Here is a 15,698-nt window from a genome sequence, read left to right on the forward strand (position 1 = left end):
TTTATGTATTGTTTAGTTTCCAAATATTTGGTATAATAAGTACCAAATATGTATAGGTAGGTAGGTAGCTAAGTAGGTAGATAGATATAGAGATACAGAGATGGTAGATAGATAACTAATTCTACAAAGATCAGAAAATATACTCCGTGTGATTTCTATTCTTCAAAATTTATTGAGACATGTTTCATAGTTCAGTATGTTTTTTCTCAGCAAACATTCATGTGCACTTTAAAAAAATGTATATTATGCAATTGCTAGACTTAGTGTTCTATAAAGGTAAATGAGGTAAGTTGGTTGATTGTATTGTTTTGATCTTCCATATCCTTGCTGATTTTTGTATAATGTTCTATCAATTGTTCAGTTATTCTATTAATATGGATTTGATCATTTCTCAATGCTTTCAATTTTGCCTTATGTATTTTAGAGCTCTGTTATTTAGTGCATACATTTAGGATCAATGTCTTCTTTGTTTGTTATTATTATTTATTTGACAGAAAGAGACACAACGAGAGAGGGAGCACAAGCAGGGGGAGTGGGAGAAGGAGAAGCAGGCTTACTGCGGAACAGGGAGCTGAATGCGGGGCTTAATCCTGAGACCCTGGGATAATGACCTGAGCAGAAGGCAGATGCTTAATGACTAAGCTACCCAGGTGCCCCAGGATTGATGTATTCTTGATGAAATGATCCCTTTGCCATTTAATTTGTCTCTTTAATTCTGGTAATCTCCTTGTTTTGAGGTATACGCTGCATGGTATAGTCACTCTAGCTTCCCTACAATTTGGGTCCGCTTTTTATATATTTTTCCCAATGCTTTAACATTCAACCTACTTGTGAGTCTGCTTCTATTGACTGTCATTTTTTTTTCTCCTGACTACGGATCTCATTATCCTGTTTCTTCACATGCCTTGTAATATTTCACTCAATGTTGATTTTTCATATAAAAGAATTTCCAGGAGTGTTTTGTTTTTGTTTTTCCAGTTGAGTGCAAGTCTTTTCCTCTGACAGATGACCAGAATGAGCATTTGATCATTCAGATCTCATCAAGAGTCAAACTGATCTGGGACTGAGCTGTAGTGTTAATTACATTGAGTGTACCTCTGATATCTGATGGAAACAAGGACATTTCACTTTGCCATTCAGTCCAACCTCAGTTTCCTACACATCTGCTGTGGAGTGCTAGTCTCTTCTATTTTGTCATTGTTTGAACTAGGAGGAGGTTGAGACACAGGTGTGATATAGCCTTGGCTCATTTTGAAATTCAAACACTGAAATTGTGTAATTCTCTGTTTTTCAGCCTTGCCTACACTGACATTTTACTGTAACACTGGTGTAGGGCGTGGGGATGGGGGAAGTTGATTGTTAAGCCAAGTCATTTATGTTTGCATTTGAGGCACTTCTAAATTCCAGTCTATCTGGAAACCCATACTGTTATTAGTGTCTTGATTGTTTTTCCTCAAGTCTATAAAGTCTCTTCATCTATGAGAGACCTGTTTCACCATAAACCAGGAGCTTTCCTCCAGATATGAAAGCAGCTGCAGTTCTTTGCTCACCATCACTTCCTATAAGTCAGTTCAATAAAGTTTAATCTGCCCAACTGTTCTTCCACAATTGCCAGAGACTTTCATTTTAGCAGGTTTTTTGTTATTTTTACCATAGGATTAATGGTATTGTGTATGCTATATTTTAATTAGAAGCAGAAGCCATAATGCTGTTTGTAATAGCAAAAGATTGGAAACAATTCAAATGGCTATTATTAAATGATTTTTAATTAAATTATTATGTAATCATATAAGGAACACTATGAAGCTATGTGAAAGCATGAGGAAACTCTTCACTTGTATAATAATATTCCCATGGTATATTAAGTGAAAAAATCAAAGTGTAAAATAGGGTATACAATGCTCTACCTTTTGTATAAAAGAGGGAAGAAAAGCCATCTATATTCATATAGATTTAAGTCACATATACATTCATTTCATCTTCATATATATAAATTCTGAAAAGACACAAAAGAATGAGTAAAAATGTTTACCTCATTGTATTTTGAATGTCTTGATTCTTAAGACTCAGTTTTCACATCTGTAGAATAAGATTAAAAATACTCTCCTCAAAGAGTTATGCAATAAAATAAACATAAAACATTTGGCTTACTTCAGGATATCAAGTTCTGGATAAATGATTAACACAATGACCTTTGTATTGGCTTATTCCCAGAGAGTCCTTCATTTATGTTTATGTGTTTTTGTGTGTCAATTACACACTCTAAATTAGTCATTCAAATATGTTACATTTGCAATAGCCTATTTTTTTTTCCTTTGGTGGATTATAAGCAGCGACTGTCTTTCCAAGGCCTAGCCACCTAATAAGCTAGTATGCAATATCATATAGCCTATAAGAAAAAAAATGAATGTTTCCCATCACGTGGTGATTGAGATGATGATATCAAGAACCTCCAAATCAACCAATACCATCTCTGCTAATGGTACAGAGTATAAACAAGAGCCTGCATATCACTAAAGAGAAGAGCCTAGTACTCTAAATTCCTCACCATCACTGATTTATTTCAAAGACAGTAAAGAAATCATAAAAGACATAATGTTTATTGCCTCCTCTTTCCCAGAGCACAATAGTTCAATAGTACTTTTTCTCCATCTGGTTCTTTAAATACGTAATCCATTAAAAAGATTAATCCCATGGGGCACCTGGGTGGCTCAGTCGGTTAAGCATCAGACTCTTGGTTTCAGCTCAGGTCATGATCTTAGGGTCGTGAGATGAGGCTCCCCACTAAGCAGGGAGCCTGGTTCCCTTCTCTCTCTTTCTCTCTAAAATAAATAAATCTTTTTTTAAAGACTGATCCATGACTTTTGAGCATACTAGACATTAAAACACACACATACACACACACACACACACATATATATATATACACACATACACTCAGATTAGAGAGGGGCCTTAACACAGCATACTCAGATAGGGAAGAGAGCACTAGAGAAACAAGTCTAATGGAAGGAGGTCATTTACCAGCTTGAACTAAAGTTCTCAAGCAACCCAACCGCCAGTAACTCTCAGCTTGGAGTTTCTAGGACCACTGGGCTATGAGCTCAAATAAGGCACCGCAGAGCTTAGATATCGCTCCTCTCGGTACCAACACCACTTCACCTAGGCCACAGTGATTTCTTTGTTGCCTGGAAAGGGAATAGAACAGCAAATTTCCAACTGGTGACAGGGATCTACAGCAAGAAGTACATTTTACATTGAGCCCAGTACACACATGACTATGTGACTATCAAAACACAGGAAATATTTTGTGAAACATTTCATAGAATGTTACTTAACCCTTACTAAGAGCAATTCATTCTGATATTTTCTATTCTGTTCTATTTCATTTAATTTGGGGTGGAGGGGGAGGAAAGAAATTTCTTTCCCAGGACAAATAACACTAGACTAGAAGAAAAGATTATCCATTTTTTTCCCACTATCTTCCAAGTATGTGCATTTTAAAAAAACTTCCCGGCAAGTCTTCCCAGTGCCATCTACTGTGCCCTCTGGGTATTGCAAATGCCTTTTCTTTTTCCTGGCACAGAAATTTTTTTAAGCATGAGATTAAATCAGAGAACTCTACATACCAATATGTGCTTCTTTGCCCAAAGTAGAAATGGCTCTGAAACAGTTTAAGAAGTTTAGGTTAATAGCTAACATGCAAATCCAGCTTTGAATTCTAAGACACAAAGACTTCATCTCCAATTCCAGAAGATGGGCTTTCCAAGTCAGAGAACATCCATATGATGGGACCTCAGGAGCAAAACTGACCATGCAATCAGTGGCTTTGAGAGGGACAAACTTAAATTCAGGACATTCTAGACTAGCATTTCACAGAAAGTCGCTGTGGCCTATCAAATACAGTATATGCAGGGAATCTCTCTATAGTCCCTTGTCAAACCTATGCCTGTATTTTTTTTTTTTTTTACTAAAGCAACTCATGAGTGTTTACTGTACCCTAAATATTCCAAAAGCTCTTTAAAATTATATATAACACAATGTTGTTGTAATGTAAACTAAAATGTAGAAATCTCTTCTGTTTCTTTGGAATGATGCAGAATTTTCATTTTGACAAGTCACCATAGTTTATAGAGTATAATTTTTATATTCACTATATGTAAATTTTCTCTACCACTTTGCTTAGGGAGTTATAGCTTTCAATTCATTTCTGACCAACATGTGCTTTTGATATGAATACCTTTGGAAGTGTCTTTGTGATTGCTCCACTGCCTGCTTAAATAATCATAAAAGAGCTACACTGATATTTTTGCAAATAAGAGCATATGCTCATCCAGTAAAACCACTGCCTTGCCACTGAGACACATCCAACAACATGAATTTTCTCCCAAATATTTTATGTGTGTATATAAGAATAGAATGAGGAAAATGGAAGGGCTTATAACAGTTTTAGTCACAACTCAAAAGCTGGAATTTTTATGAGATGCTTTTAATTTGAAAGTGAAGAGAAAAACAATTAAATTATCAAAGTCTGAGATCTTTCCTCTTTTTTTAACTCTTTGGATGTAAACAACTGATTTTTTTCCCTAAGTGATTTGACATTACCTATTTTCAGAGTACATAATGAGGGCATGGGTCAATGATGCAGAGAGAAATCATAATGAAGCAGTATTCTCCTGTAATAATTATTCACAAAAATTCAAAAGGCTCACACTGGGACCACTCGTTCTTTTAAATTATATTATCATATGTAAGTTGTTATTACCCAGATATTCAAGGGTTCATTATATCTTCAGTTTCCAACTGCAATTTTGAGGAAGGCTGAACTTTCTGGATTTTTTGTCAATTTTTAATATGATTAATATTTCAACAGCAAAGTCAAGAAAGTAAGTGTAGACCAGTAGCTAATGGTTCTAATAACTAACAGCTAAGAGACATTCAATGATTCTAACTTGCTCTAAAACTGCCAAGGGTTAGGACAGGGGCTCCATTCTTTCACAAGACTCTTCTTGTCCTGAAATATTTTCTGCTCTATCTTACATATGATTTGTGAGTCAGAAATTTTACTGAGACATTTCTATGTGGATTCAGATCATCATTCCCAGAGGGAATCCAAGGGGCAGCTGGCAAATAATCATCCATTAAAATATGTAAAGAAATGACATTTTTCTCACACTGATTTCTTACAGAGGAGCAGCTTTTTTCTTTCTGGTTTATTTAAAACAGATGTCAAATTAAAATGCCAAATAGCTTTAAATAATAGCATTTTACCTTATAACCTGACAACTGCATCACTTTAAATACCTGCCAAAAAAGTTCAACTCAGTTATAAACACCTGGGATTTGCCTCCTTGCTCCTAAGCATGTACATAAAAATATTTGTCATATGTATCTTTGACACTCCAAAGTGACAAGGTGTGGCTATAACAGCTCTTCATCAGTTAACTACCAATAGCTACTCGATAAGTGCCTGCCTCTTCCTGGGAATTGCTTCATTTGAGGTCAATTATTCCTGGGAATTGTTTCATTCAAGACCAATTTTTCCTGGGAATTGCATCATTCAAGACCAATTCAGGAGACACCAGGTTTTTTTCCATAAGGCCAAGTAAAAAAATATTCCCTATATTGTTCAGTGCCTATAAATTAATAAGACAAAGATAGGCCAATCAAGCAGCATACTCACCATGATCCCCTGTCATGTTCTTTGGTGCTGGGAAGAGGGCAGAGCTTTCTCTAAGGACTGGTATGTTCAAAGATGAAGATATGTGAAAACAGGGCAACCCTTTAACAAAATGATGCTTTTTACCAAAAAGAAAAAAGTCAGCAATAGAATATGCTATTCACAAAATGATTATAGGATTTACAAAAATACTAATTTGTGCTTTGATTTGCTAATTGTATACATGTCTAAGCTTATGTGGAAATGACTTCAAATATCCAAACTTGAGATTCTTTTTCCATCTTACGTCTTCTTCTTTTCCTCCTGAACTCTGGAAGACACAAAAACATATATTTAGGATTTTCTGTCTTAGAGGAACCCAAGTCTGGTAAGGAAGAAAACACCAACACAAATCACACAAAACAGGACAAATTCAGGTTACAACTTAAGAGCTATAGGAGTCTAGCTATATAGCCCCAAATGGGAGTAGCTCTGATATACAATTAGCCACACACTAATTATGCAAATAGGGAGAATAAGTCTGGGAAAACACGGAAAAGGAAGTTGAACAACAACCTGTAATCAGGAGACAGACACTAAAACCTAAGGTGAAATTTTTCAATGTGGGAAAGTGAGTCAACTTTCAATCTCCAAACTGTCTTTACCAGCAAGCTTACAGTGGTTCTAGACCCTTATCATTCCAGCCCAGAGTTCTAGACAGCACTGCCCCTGCTGCCCCCAGGGCGGGGGGGGGGGGGGGGGGGTAGAATGGAGGGAGGGCCTACCTGCCAGCTCCTCATAGTCCCAAGACACCTCCCATCTCAACTCTGATGTGTGCTCAAACCCAGGAGGTTCGTTTACTCCACCCATCTTTGCCTTGTAATTTCTAAAAAGCCGATTCAGCACATCTCTCAGGTGGACCATGTAAGGGCTTTTGTCAGCTCTTGGGGCTTTGTCTTTTCATGAACAGACACTCCCTCATAGACTAAGACTTAAGAGCTGGAAGGTGGGGTAGTAACTGCGGGAAAAATTCACGTTAGCCCATACAAGAATGGCCTAAATTGGCCCATAGCAATGGCACGCCAATTTTATAAGGAAAAGTCAATGCTTTCACGCTAATGGTGGCAATCATGGGAAATCCATTTCTGAGGCTAGATCTCCTCTGTCAGGATGAATCATCATCTTTGCTTCACATAAAACTCACCTAAGGAAAGATGAGCATGAGAGCAAGCATGCCTGCACTTCCACACCGGCTGCTCTTTGTAGGAATCATGAACCAAGTTACCTGAGCAGGTAACAGCCACTGAGGCTTGACACTCCTTTCCCAACGTGGACGGGCCTGCTCTGGCAGTTTTAATTCTCCATCCACTGCATCTCCAGATATCAAACTACCCAACCAAACGTGGACAGTGAGACCTCATAAGCCGAGATCAAGCTTCCAAAAGAATTGAACAGCCTGGGATCTTCTCCAAAAAGCCTATTGGTGGTCTCCTTTCATGGTGTGTGTGCACAGAGGAAGGCGGGGCGGGGCCCTTGGAGAAGCCCCATGCCAGCCTTGGCACGAGCAAAATTTGTCTCCCCCACCACCTCCAACCATAGCCCTTGGTTGAAAATGGTCGATTCAGAAAGGGAATTCAAGGAGGCGTTGGCTGAGTTTGCCTTTGCGGAAAGAAAGAAGCAGGAACTTGACCAGTCCCGGTGGCCCCACCTGCTCGCCCTCTCTGAACCCAAACTCCAAGGAGGAAACAGACCCTGCGCCACCCTGCTGCAGCGGAGAGCCTCGCAAGGAACTGGAACCTCCACAGCCTAAAGTAAAATCTTCAAATCGTTGGGAACGTCTGTTTTTCTAATAATTAAAGTGTATACACACACACACACACACACACACACACACACACACACATATACATACACATATATACATACATACATGCAATACTACTGTCGAACTAGTCCAAGTAGAAATAACAAAAACGGCAACAACAACTATCCTTTAACCCCACCCATCCCCAGAACTCAGGGAGCCGAGGCCTGGGGCTTTGCATCCTGTTCAGGTCACTAGGCTCAGCTTCCCCCAGCTCTGACCCCGCGCGGAAGGGCTAGGGTGGCGACCGGGGCCCGGGGCCCTTGGCGACCCAGGGGATTCCAGGCGCTCCGGTGTGCTTGGGGCACTGCGGAGCCCAGGGTCTCCAGTACCTGGGGGGCGGGGGCGGGGCAATCGAGGGAACCGGGTCCCAGGGAAGTTCTGGCTACCGGGGAGGCCCTGCGCGCCCCGCCCGCAGCACTGGGGACGGCCGGACAGCGAGGAGCCGCCCCCTCCGTAACTTTCTAAATAGCTTCAGGGAAGAGGCGGAGTGTGGCGTGCAGTTAAAAGGCGTCGCAGGGCAGGCAGGTGTGGAAGACCTAACGCGCCCGGCGCGCTCCCCTCTCCCGGACTCTCAGCCAGTCCGCGGCGCCGCAGCGCACAGCGAGCGCCGAGGCAGCCCCCGCCAGCACCAGCCCAGACTCCGCGGGAGCGCACAGCCGCCACCCGCGACCTCGCGGAGCGCTCCCTCCCGCACAGGTGAGGCCGCGACGCCGGGGCCCAACCTTCCGCGCCCCGGGACGGCCTGGGCTGGGGGACCCCGCTTCGGGAGGGACCCCGGGACGGCCATCTGGGGGACCTGGATGCGGCCGGGGAACCCGGATCCCCCCAACTGGACCCGGCGTGCACTGAGGCCCCTGCATCGTCCTTGTCCCGAGCAGTCGCGACAGCGGACCTGAGGCGGAGGGCAGGGGGCGAGTGCGAACTTCGGAAAAGGAAGTTCCTTCGGCCAAGGAAGTTCCTTCGGCCGAGCTCTGAAATTTGAATCGGGCTGTTCAGGCCGGATTTGCGGCGGCGCGCCGGGGAGGGGGACGTGGTAACAGGACCCCAGAGGCAGTGACCGGGTTCGGCGCGCGAGAGGGGGGAGGGAAAGCCAGCCAGTCGGAGACAGTTCGACCTCGGCGTGATTGATTGTCGATAATATTCCTCCGAGGAAATTCTCGCACAGCCGCCGGCTTGCTCTAACTGCAGCCACTAGAAGTTTTTAATTGGCTGAAGGCTTAGTTCATGGAGAAAAATCAATTTCATTTGTTAAGCAGGAAGCCTTCACAGGAGGAAACTGACCTTTACCTCCTCACACTGTCTTTGCAAAGAAAATCACTCAGGTCGAGGTCCGGCAGAGATTACCTAGAACTCCCTGCCCCTGTGAGCCCAGAGACCCAGAGCGCAGCCTAAATCTGAGTTAAGAGTTCGGTTGCTTCTCTTTCTCCTAAACAATCAAGAACGTTTATCTCCAGGTGGCTTTTCCAGCTGGAAGGAAAGCTTTAGGACAGTTGTTTATAAATGAGGTAGTGTGCAGCTGAGAAACGTACTTTTTAGGATGGCTGCTTTGACCTTTCAGTGATCCCTCAGTGAAGGGGGAAATAAGCCTAAATGGTGTGTGTCTTTCAGTTTTCTGACAGCCGGACCCGTATGACCATGACCATTTACTTGTGACTCTGTCTTGAAATGTTTGGTGACAGCCATGTCCCCATTAGCCCTTTGAGTCTCTTTCAAAACTAGCGTGCTCAGTCAGGCGCAATTACAGACACCTGTGAGGGGGTGGGGGCGCTCTGTGGGGAGGTCAACCACCCAGAAAGTAAGGATTGAGAAGTTAAGGGGTAAAGAATTCCTTTTGCCTTTTCTGCAACCCGGTGATTCACCCAGTGCCTTCCCTGAAGAACAGAACCAGCTCCTCAACTCACTGCTGGCAGAACTCCAAACAATTACAGGGTGGTGTGGGCCAGATAGGAGCCTGCCCATGACCCATCTGCCAAGTCAAGAAAGGCAAGAGAAAAAAAAAAAAAGAAAGGCAAGAGAGCAGCTCCCTGGATGATTTGAATATTGAGAACAATTCCATCTTGAGCTCTAACCTCTATCTCATTCCGCGAGCAAATTTTAATGTGCTCCTCTTCCTAAAAGGATCTTTAAAACAGGTAGTTGCAACTCAACCAAGAACTTTAAAAAACAACAATAATACAGGGTGTGCTTCGAACTGAATTTTTCTCAGCTGATGATGATTGGACTGGTTTACAGAAGAGTGTGTGATCTTTGGTACTCTGGAAGAGGCAAAGGCATAAGCCCCACCCATAGGTTTTTAGCCAGATGTATTGAATTAAAACCATGCACAGTTTAGTTCAGTGAGTGTTCTGCTTTCCAGTTGGTAAGTGCCGGAGAGGAACTGGACTGTCTAAATTTCATAAAATTGTTTGGTTAAAAGATGAATTTTGGTTCACCTAAGGACCTCCCAGACAGTCTGAAGAGTCAGGGCTGAACTGGGGACTAAACGCTGGTTTCTTCCAGTTGATGTGTCTCTTGTAGAGCTGAGTAGGGCTAAATGTTTCTCCACCACATTTCAATCGTACATAGTTTTCCTGGCTGTGACTCTTCTCCACCTCTCTCCTGCCTCCTCTGGGCAAGGTCGCTTTGGATGGCTTCAGCCAGACCTTGATGCCTCACAACTGAGACCAAGATGAGGCACAGTGATGAAAGGTATTCATTCCATGCCTGCTTAGGAAGTCCATCAGGAAACAGGACCCAACTTGCTCAAAATGAGGAGAGCATTTAACATAAGAGAAGAAGGAGGATTTATTATCAGCTTAGAAGGGGTGGAAAACAGATCACTCACCAGAATTGTAGAGAGGTGGAATCCTGTTTACAAGAGGGGTTGATTGAGACAGACGGGGTGTAACTATGAATAAACGAAGACACCTCCTATTCTGGGCTGAAGAGAAAGCCTCTGCCTCATGAAACATTGATCCACAGGCTTCTCCAAATCCCTTTTCAATGAGTAATACATTACCCCAGCTGGCTTTGGTTCTGCACTTCGATATAGTGACTCACCCTGTAGGGCCAGTGATGGGGGGAATCACTGAGTTAAATATTCTGTCATTTTTCTTAATGTGCCTCTTTAGAAACACTTCTAAATTAAAACCAAAACCCACAATAAAAATGTACAGTTACAACAATTACCAAACAGATATCCCTCAGTATTGACCAAGCAATCAGTCCCAGCACGGCAGTGAGGACCACCAATCCATACAAAAAGTTTGCCAAAATCCATGCAGAGTAACTTTGCTCCACAGATATACTGATTCTAACCTGTTCCTTTCTATGTAGAAAAAGGAAGTGAAGCCTTTTGTGAAATTTTAACTTGGGAGTGTCTTATATATAAACTTTACCGTTGGTATCAGTCATTTCACTACTGCACCCCAAGTCCATGAAAGTGAACTGAAATTTTTTTTTAAGATTTTATTTATTTATTTAACAGACAGAGATCACAAGTAGGCAGAGAGGCAGGCAGAGAGAGAGGAGAAAGCAGGTTCCCTGTGAGCAGAGAGCCCGATGCGGGGCTCGATCCCAGGACCCCGGGATCATGACCTGAGCTGAAGGCAGAGGCTTTAACCCACTAAGCCACCCAGGCGCCCCGTGAACTGAAATATTTTTAAGAAAAGTGGCACAAGGGCTCCTGGGTGGCTCAGTTGGTTAAACATCTGCTTTCGGCTCAGATCATGATCCCAGGGTCCTGGGATTGAGCCCCCTATCGAGCTCCCTGGAGAGCCTGCTTCCTTCTCTCCCTCTGCCTATTTGTGCTCTTTCTCTCTGTCAGATAAATAAATAAAATCTAAAAAGAGAAGAGAGAGAGAGGAAGGAAAAGAGAGTGGGAGGGAGGGAAGGAAGGAGAGAGGGAGGGAGGAAGAGAAGGAAGGAGAGAGGGAAGAACTTTGCAGGAAGATGTCCCACTGGCCTTTAAGGAAAGGCTGGCCTCAGCTAGTATCAGTCCCCATGGTACCATCCAAAACTTGGGGCTAGCAGGCAGATGCAACAGCTAAGTGCTGATGGAGTGCTGAGTAACTCAAGCAGAGTCTGCAGAGAGTTGGGTCAGCACTAATTAGTACCTTTAAGTTAGTGAGTACTTTTGCTTATGGTGCTCCTCCCCCAACCCCCAAATCTTTATTATGTGCTAAACATCTGGTGAATTATTCAGGTGAATAAGCTACTCTTTATTAGAGAACACATACAAACATGTTTCGGGTGATTTGAGAACTACACATCTAATCCTACGGCAAACTAGGTTGGTTTTGTTTTGACCTTTTTTGGTGAGGTTGTGTAAGAGTTGGTGTTTGCTCAAGAAGAGATTTAAGACTGATGCCTTACCTGGGACCCAGAGAAGTCTCCCAAATTCTGTCCTGACTAGTCACTCCTATATTGTATTCACTTTGTCTTTTCCAGTGCAGACCGCCCAGAGGAGAAGATGGATTGGAGCACACTACAGACTATTCTGGGGGGTGTCAATAAACACTCCACCAGTATTGGGAAGATCTGGCTCACAGTCCTCTTCATTTTTCGCATTATGATCTTGGTAGTAGCCGCAAAGGAAGTGTGGGGAGATGAGCAAGCCGATTTTATCTGCAACACTCTACAACCTGGGTGCAAAAATGTGTGCTATGATCACTATTTCCCCATCTCTCACATCCGACTCTGGGCCCTTCAGCTGATCTTCGTGTCCACACCAGCTCTCTTGGTGGCCATGCACGTTGCCTACCGGAGACATGAGAAGAAAAGGAAGTTCATTAAGGGAGAGATAAAGAGCGAATTTAAAGATATTGAAGAGATCAAAACCCAGAAGGTCCGCATCGAAGGGTCACTGTGGTGGACCTACACTAGCAGCATCTTCTTCCGGGTCATCTTCGAAGCGGTCTTCATGTATGTCTTCTATATCATGTATGACGGGTTCTCCATGCAGCGTTTGGTGAAATGCAATGCGTGGCCTTGTCCCAATACAGTGGACTGCTTTGTTTCCAGGCCCACGGAAAAGACTGTCTTCACGGTTTTTATGATTGCAGTGTCTGGAATTTGCATACTGTTAAATGTCACTGAATTGTGTTATTTGCTAATTAGATATTGTTCTGGAAAGTCAAAAAAACCAGTTTAACACATTACCCAGCCAACGGATAAAAGATAGGGAGAAAAGGATGAGGCACAGGTGCTTTGCTGTCCAGGCACGGTCACCAGCATTTCCCAAGATCAAGATTCTTATCTTAAACGCAACCATTTGAAACTGCTCTAGATCTCAGTGAAACTCCAGATGCCTCCAGCAGAGCTTTACTTTCCTGAAGCTTGAAAACAAAGGCATAATTCTATGCCTATACTGATTTGTACTACAATTAGTTCCAGTAAAACCCCATGCTGGAAGGGGTTGTGGGTGTAGGTACTCTCAAATTTTAAATAAAGGACATCAGCATTTGTTTCTCTTTCTTTGAGGAAAGGAGAGAAACTCTTGAGTTCTAAAGAGGATGCTGAGAAGTTTGGGTTTCTTCCCTTAGGGCTCCCTTTGCCGCACTCCCTGAATTAAAGGTGAACATAGAGATCCTTGATTCTTTTATTTGCTTGGAAAGTTTTAGTCTCTAACAATGGGCAGGGTTATCTAATGCTTCAAACTCTGTCATGCTTTTTTTTTTTTTAAGTGAAAACTTTAAAATGGGTATGTTCTTTTGATCTGCAAGATGTTCTGAAGCCATTAGATGTTCCTCATATTTCAAAGGCTCAGATTATGATATGTGTGCAACTAGACACTATCAATGAATTTTAAATATGGCCTTTCAGTTTTGAAAAATTTGCAGTGCCTGAGAAGTTGTTTGCTCTATTAATTGTGGTATGTAGCACATGAAAGCATTTCAGCCTCTCACACGTGAAACCACCTAGAAGTACTTAGTGATGGCTTATAATAGCAAAAGGCCTCGTTTCCAAAATTTAGGTGTAATTCTGCATGAGAAATATGGACTGGAAGGACTATCAACCACCCCCAACTACAGGCTGGCACAAGACGCCCTCTTTCCTTTACAGTGTTTGCCTTTTCCATTACTGTGGTAAATGGTAGGAACACTGATTTAAAGAGGTTGCTTGGGAATATTTTATTGCCACTGCACAATTTAATGGTGTGGAACAAAATGGAGCTCCAGAGGAGTAGTTACTATATTTTAAAGAACAGATGAAAGGACTAGACTCTAAATTCTGATGACAAAAAATGAGTTTCTTCTACTTCAAAAGTTTGCTTCCCATTTCAGCATCCGGTTTTCTTAAGTGAAAATAGAATTGATAGACCTTTGTTTTTAAATAGAAACTAGAGTTTAGAAAAATATTTAGCAGTTCTATAGGACAAATTGAACCCTAAAATTATCATTGTGCTTGACATGGTTTCCAAAAAATGGTACTCGACATATTTTAATGAGGGTAAACATTTTCCTGTTGCCAAGAATAGCATTGTAAAAACATTTTGTAATAATAAATAATAGCTTTAATTACATGCTTGTAACTAAAATAATTTTGTAATGTCTCAAATGTCACTTAAAATATTAAAATATAATTAATTCATAAAATAGCTATTTAAAATCAATTATAGTTTTTAATAGAAGAGCAAATTTTATCTATAGCCTGTTTTGTATGTTAATATTTTCTATTTTGTAACCCCAAATGGTTAAGTTACCAGGCTATCTGTCCACCATTCTGGGATTCTTCTACCCACTTACAGAAAAGTCTCTGTTACAGAAAGCTTGACAGGGGAGGGAGAAGGAGAGATTATTTTTGCCCAACCACATGCTCCCCTCAAACAGGTTTCTGACAAACACACACGCAGTGTGATGTGCGGACTGGCTTTGTAAACTGGAGAATGCCAAGATGGGTTTATGTGACCCGTTTTGCTCCTAGAAGAATCATGAAAGCTGATGCTTAAAAATGTGATTCATGGTAAAGTTTGGCCAAGGCATGAGAAAAATTCTATAAGGTGTCTTTTCTAAGGGGTTTTATTCCTGTATATTTGTATGTAATCAAAGCTGGTCTTGTGAAAATGCTTTTTCTTCCTTAGTGCCCTCTTCTATGGGAAATAAGCCCGACAGATCAGCCTGTCCCTGTGTGTGTGTGAGTGCCTGCTGAAAGGCCTGCCTGGCCCTCAAGTATTCTCCCCCGTCAGCCAACAATGGTTCCATCCTTTCAGTAGAATGAAACTTCAGCCCAAGGACCTCAAAGTATTTTACACATTAATACTTAAGAATATTTTTATGGAGAACCACACACCATATACTTTTTTAATGGATTTAAGAGGACAAAAAAACAGGGGTGCCTAGGTGGCTCAGTCAGTTGGGCAGCCAACTCTTGATTTTGGCTCAGGTCATGGTCTTGGGTCATGGGATGGAGCCCCACATCCGGCTTTGTGCTCAGGGACGAGGTCTAATTGAGATTCTCTCCCTCTCCCTTTCCCTCTATGCGCCATCCCCCACTATCTCTCTTTCTCTCTCTTTAAAATAAATAAATCTTTTTTAAAAAGGGGGGGCAGACAAAAAACAGCCAACTTTCATCCTAGTAATAGAAAGGGGATAAAAAAGGTCCCTGGCCATCTTCCACAGTGCTCTGCATGCAGCCTGTTAAAACAGCACATGATTTTTTAAATAGATATATTCACTCTTGAAAGCTATGAAGATTATTACTCTCAAGGTTTTAAAAGACTGGGTCAAAGTAATTACAGATTACTGCTGACCACTTTTAAGAACTTATAGAGAGGTCTGGCCACATGCCTGAAAATTAGAGCCTGAACTCTGAACTTGAATTTAATCCTCAATATACATCTCAAATTCATCATTCGTTCTAGGTAAGAGAAAGCTTTGCTTGTTGGTTGGTTGGTTTTTAAAGATTCTGCCAAAGGATCTTGTGTCTGGTTGGCTGCATCAAGGCCACAGCCTCACTGGCCTCACACAAGCAGCCTCCAGGAGGGCCTCGGCACCTTCAGAACATCAAGGTATGTGACCTTGGGAGCTAATGAAGTCCCAGGTGCAGTACAGCTGCTACTTCTACCTGCAGTAAACTGGCACTGGTGGTCTCAACTCTTCTGTAAATATACAACTGTCAAAGGTGAATTGCAATCAGTATGAGTGAATCAGGGCCAACTTCGGAGGACAAAGTTACTATTCTCCAGGACGGTCT

At 42.0% G+C, this 15,698-nt stretch overlaps 1 protein-coding gene across 2 annotated transcripts; it reads left to right on the forward strand.

The window, feature by feature from the left end:
• The first annotated feature begins 8,047 nt into the window (after window positions 1–8,047).
• Window positions 8,048–14,103, forward strand: GJB2 (gap junction protein beta 2). 2 transcript variants are annotated; one of them, XM_080798575.1, is made up of 2 exons: window positions 8,048–8,222; window positions 11,955–14,103. In XM_080798575.1, exon 2 carries the CDS (start codon window positions 11,977–11,979, stop codon window positions 12,655–12,657), a length of 681 nt encoding a protein of 226 aa, XP_080654701.1. In that variant the 5' UTR covers window positions 8,048–8,222; window positions 11,955–11,976; the 3' UTR covers window positions 12,658–14,103. The 2 variants fall into 2 exon arrangements, with proteins under 2 accessions (XP_080654701.1, XP_080654700.1); XM_080798574.1 differs by having other exon boundaries at window positions 11,960–14,103.
• Window positions 14,104–15,698: the final 1,595 nt, after the last annotated feature.

The sequence above is a fragment of the Martes martes genome (assembly GCF_963455335.1).
Source record: "Martes martes genome assembly, chromosome: 3".
Lineage (NCBI taxonomy): Eukaryota > Metazoa > Chordata > Mammalia > Carnivora > Mustelidae > Martes > Martes martes.

Bases quoted from the DNA above. Each gene is read 5' to 3' on its own strand.
- GJB2 (XM_080798575.1), top strand. From the start codon at position 11,977: ATGGATTGGAGCACACTACAGACTATTCTGGGGGGTGTCAATAAACAC.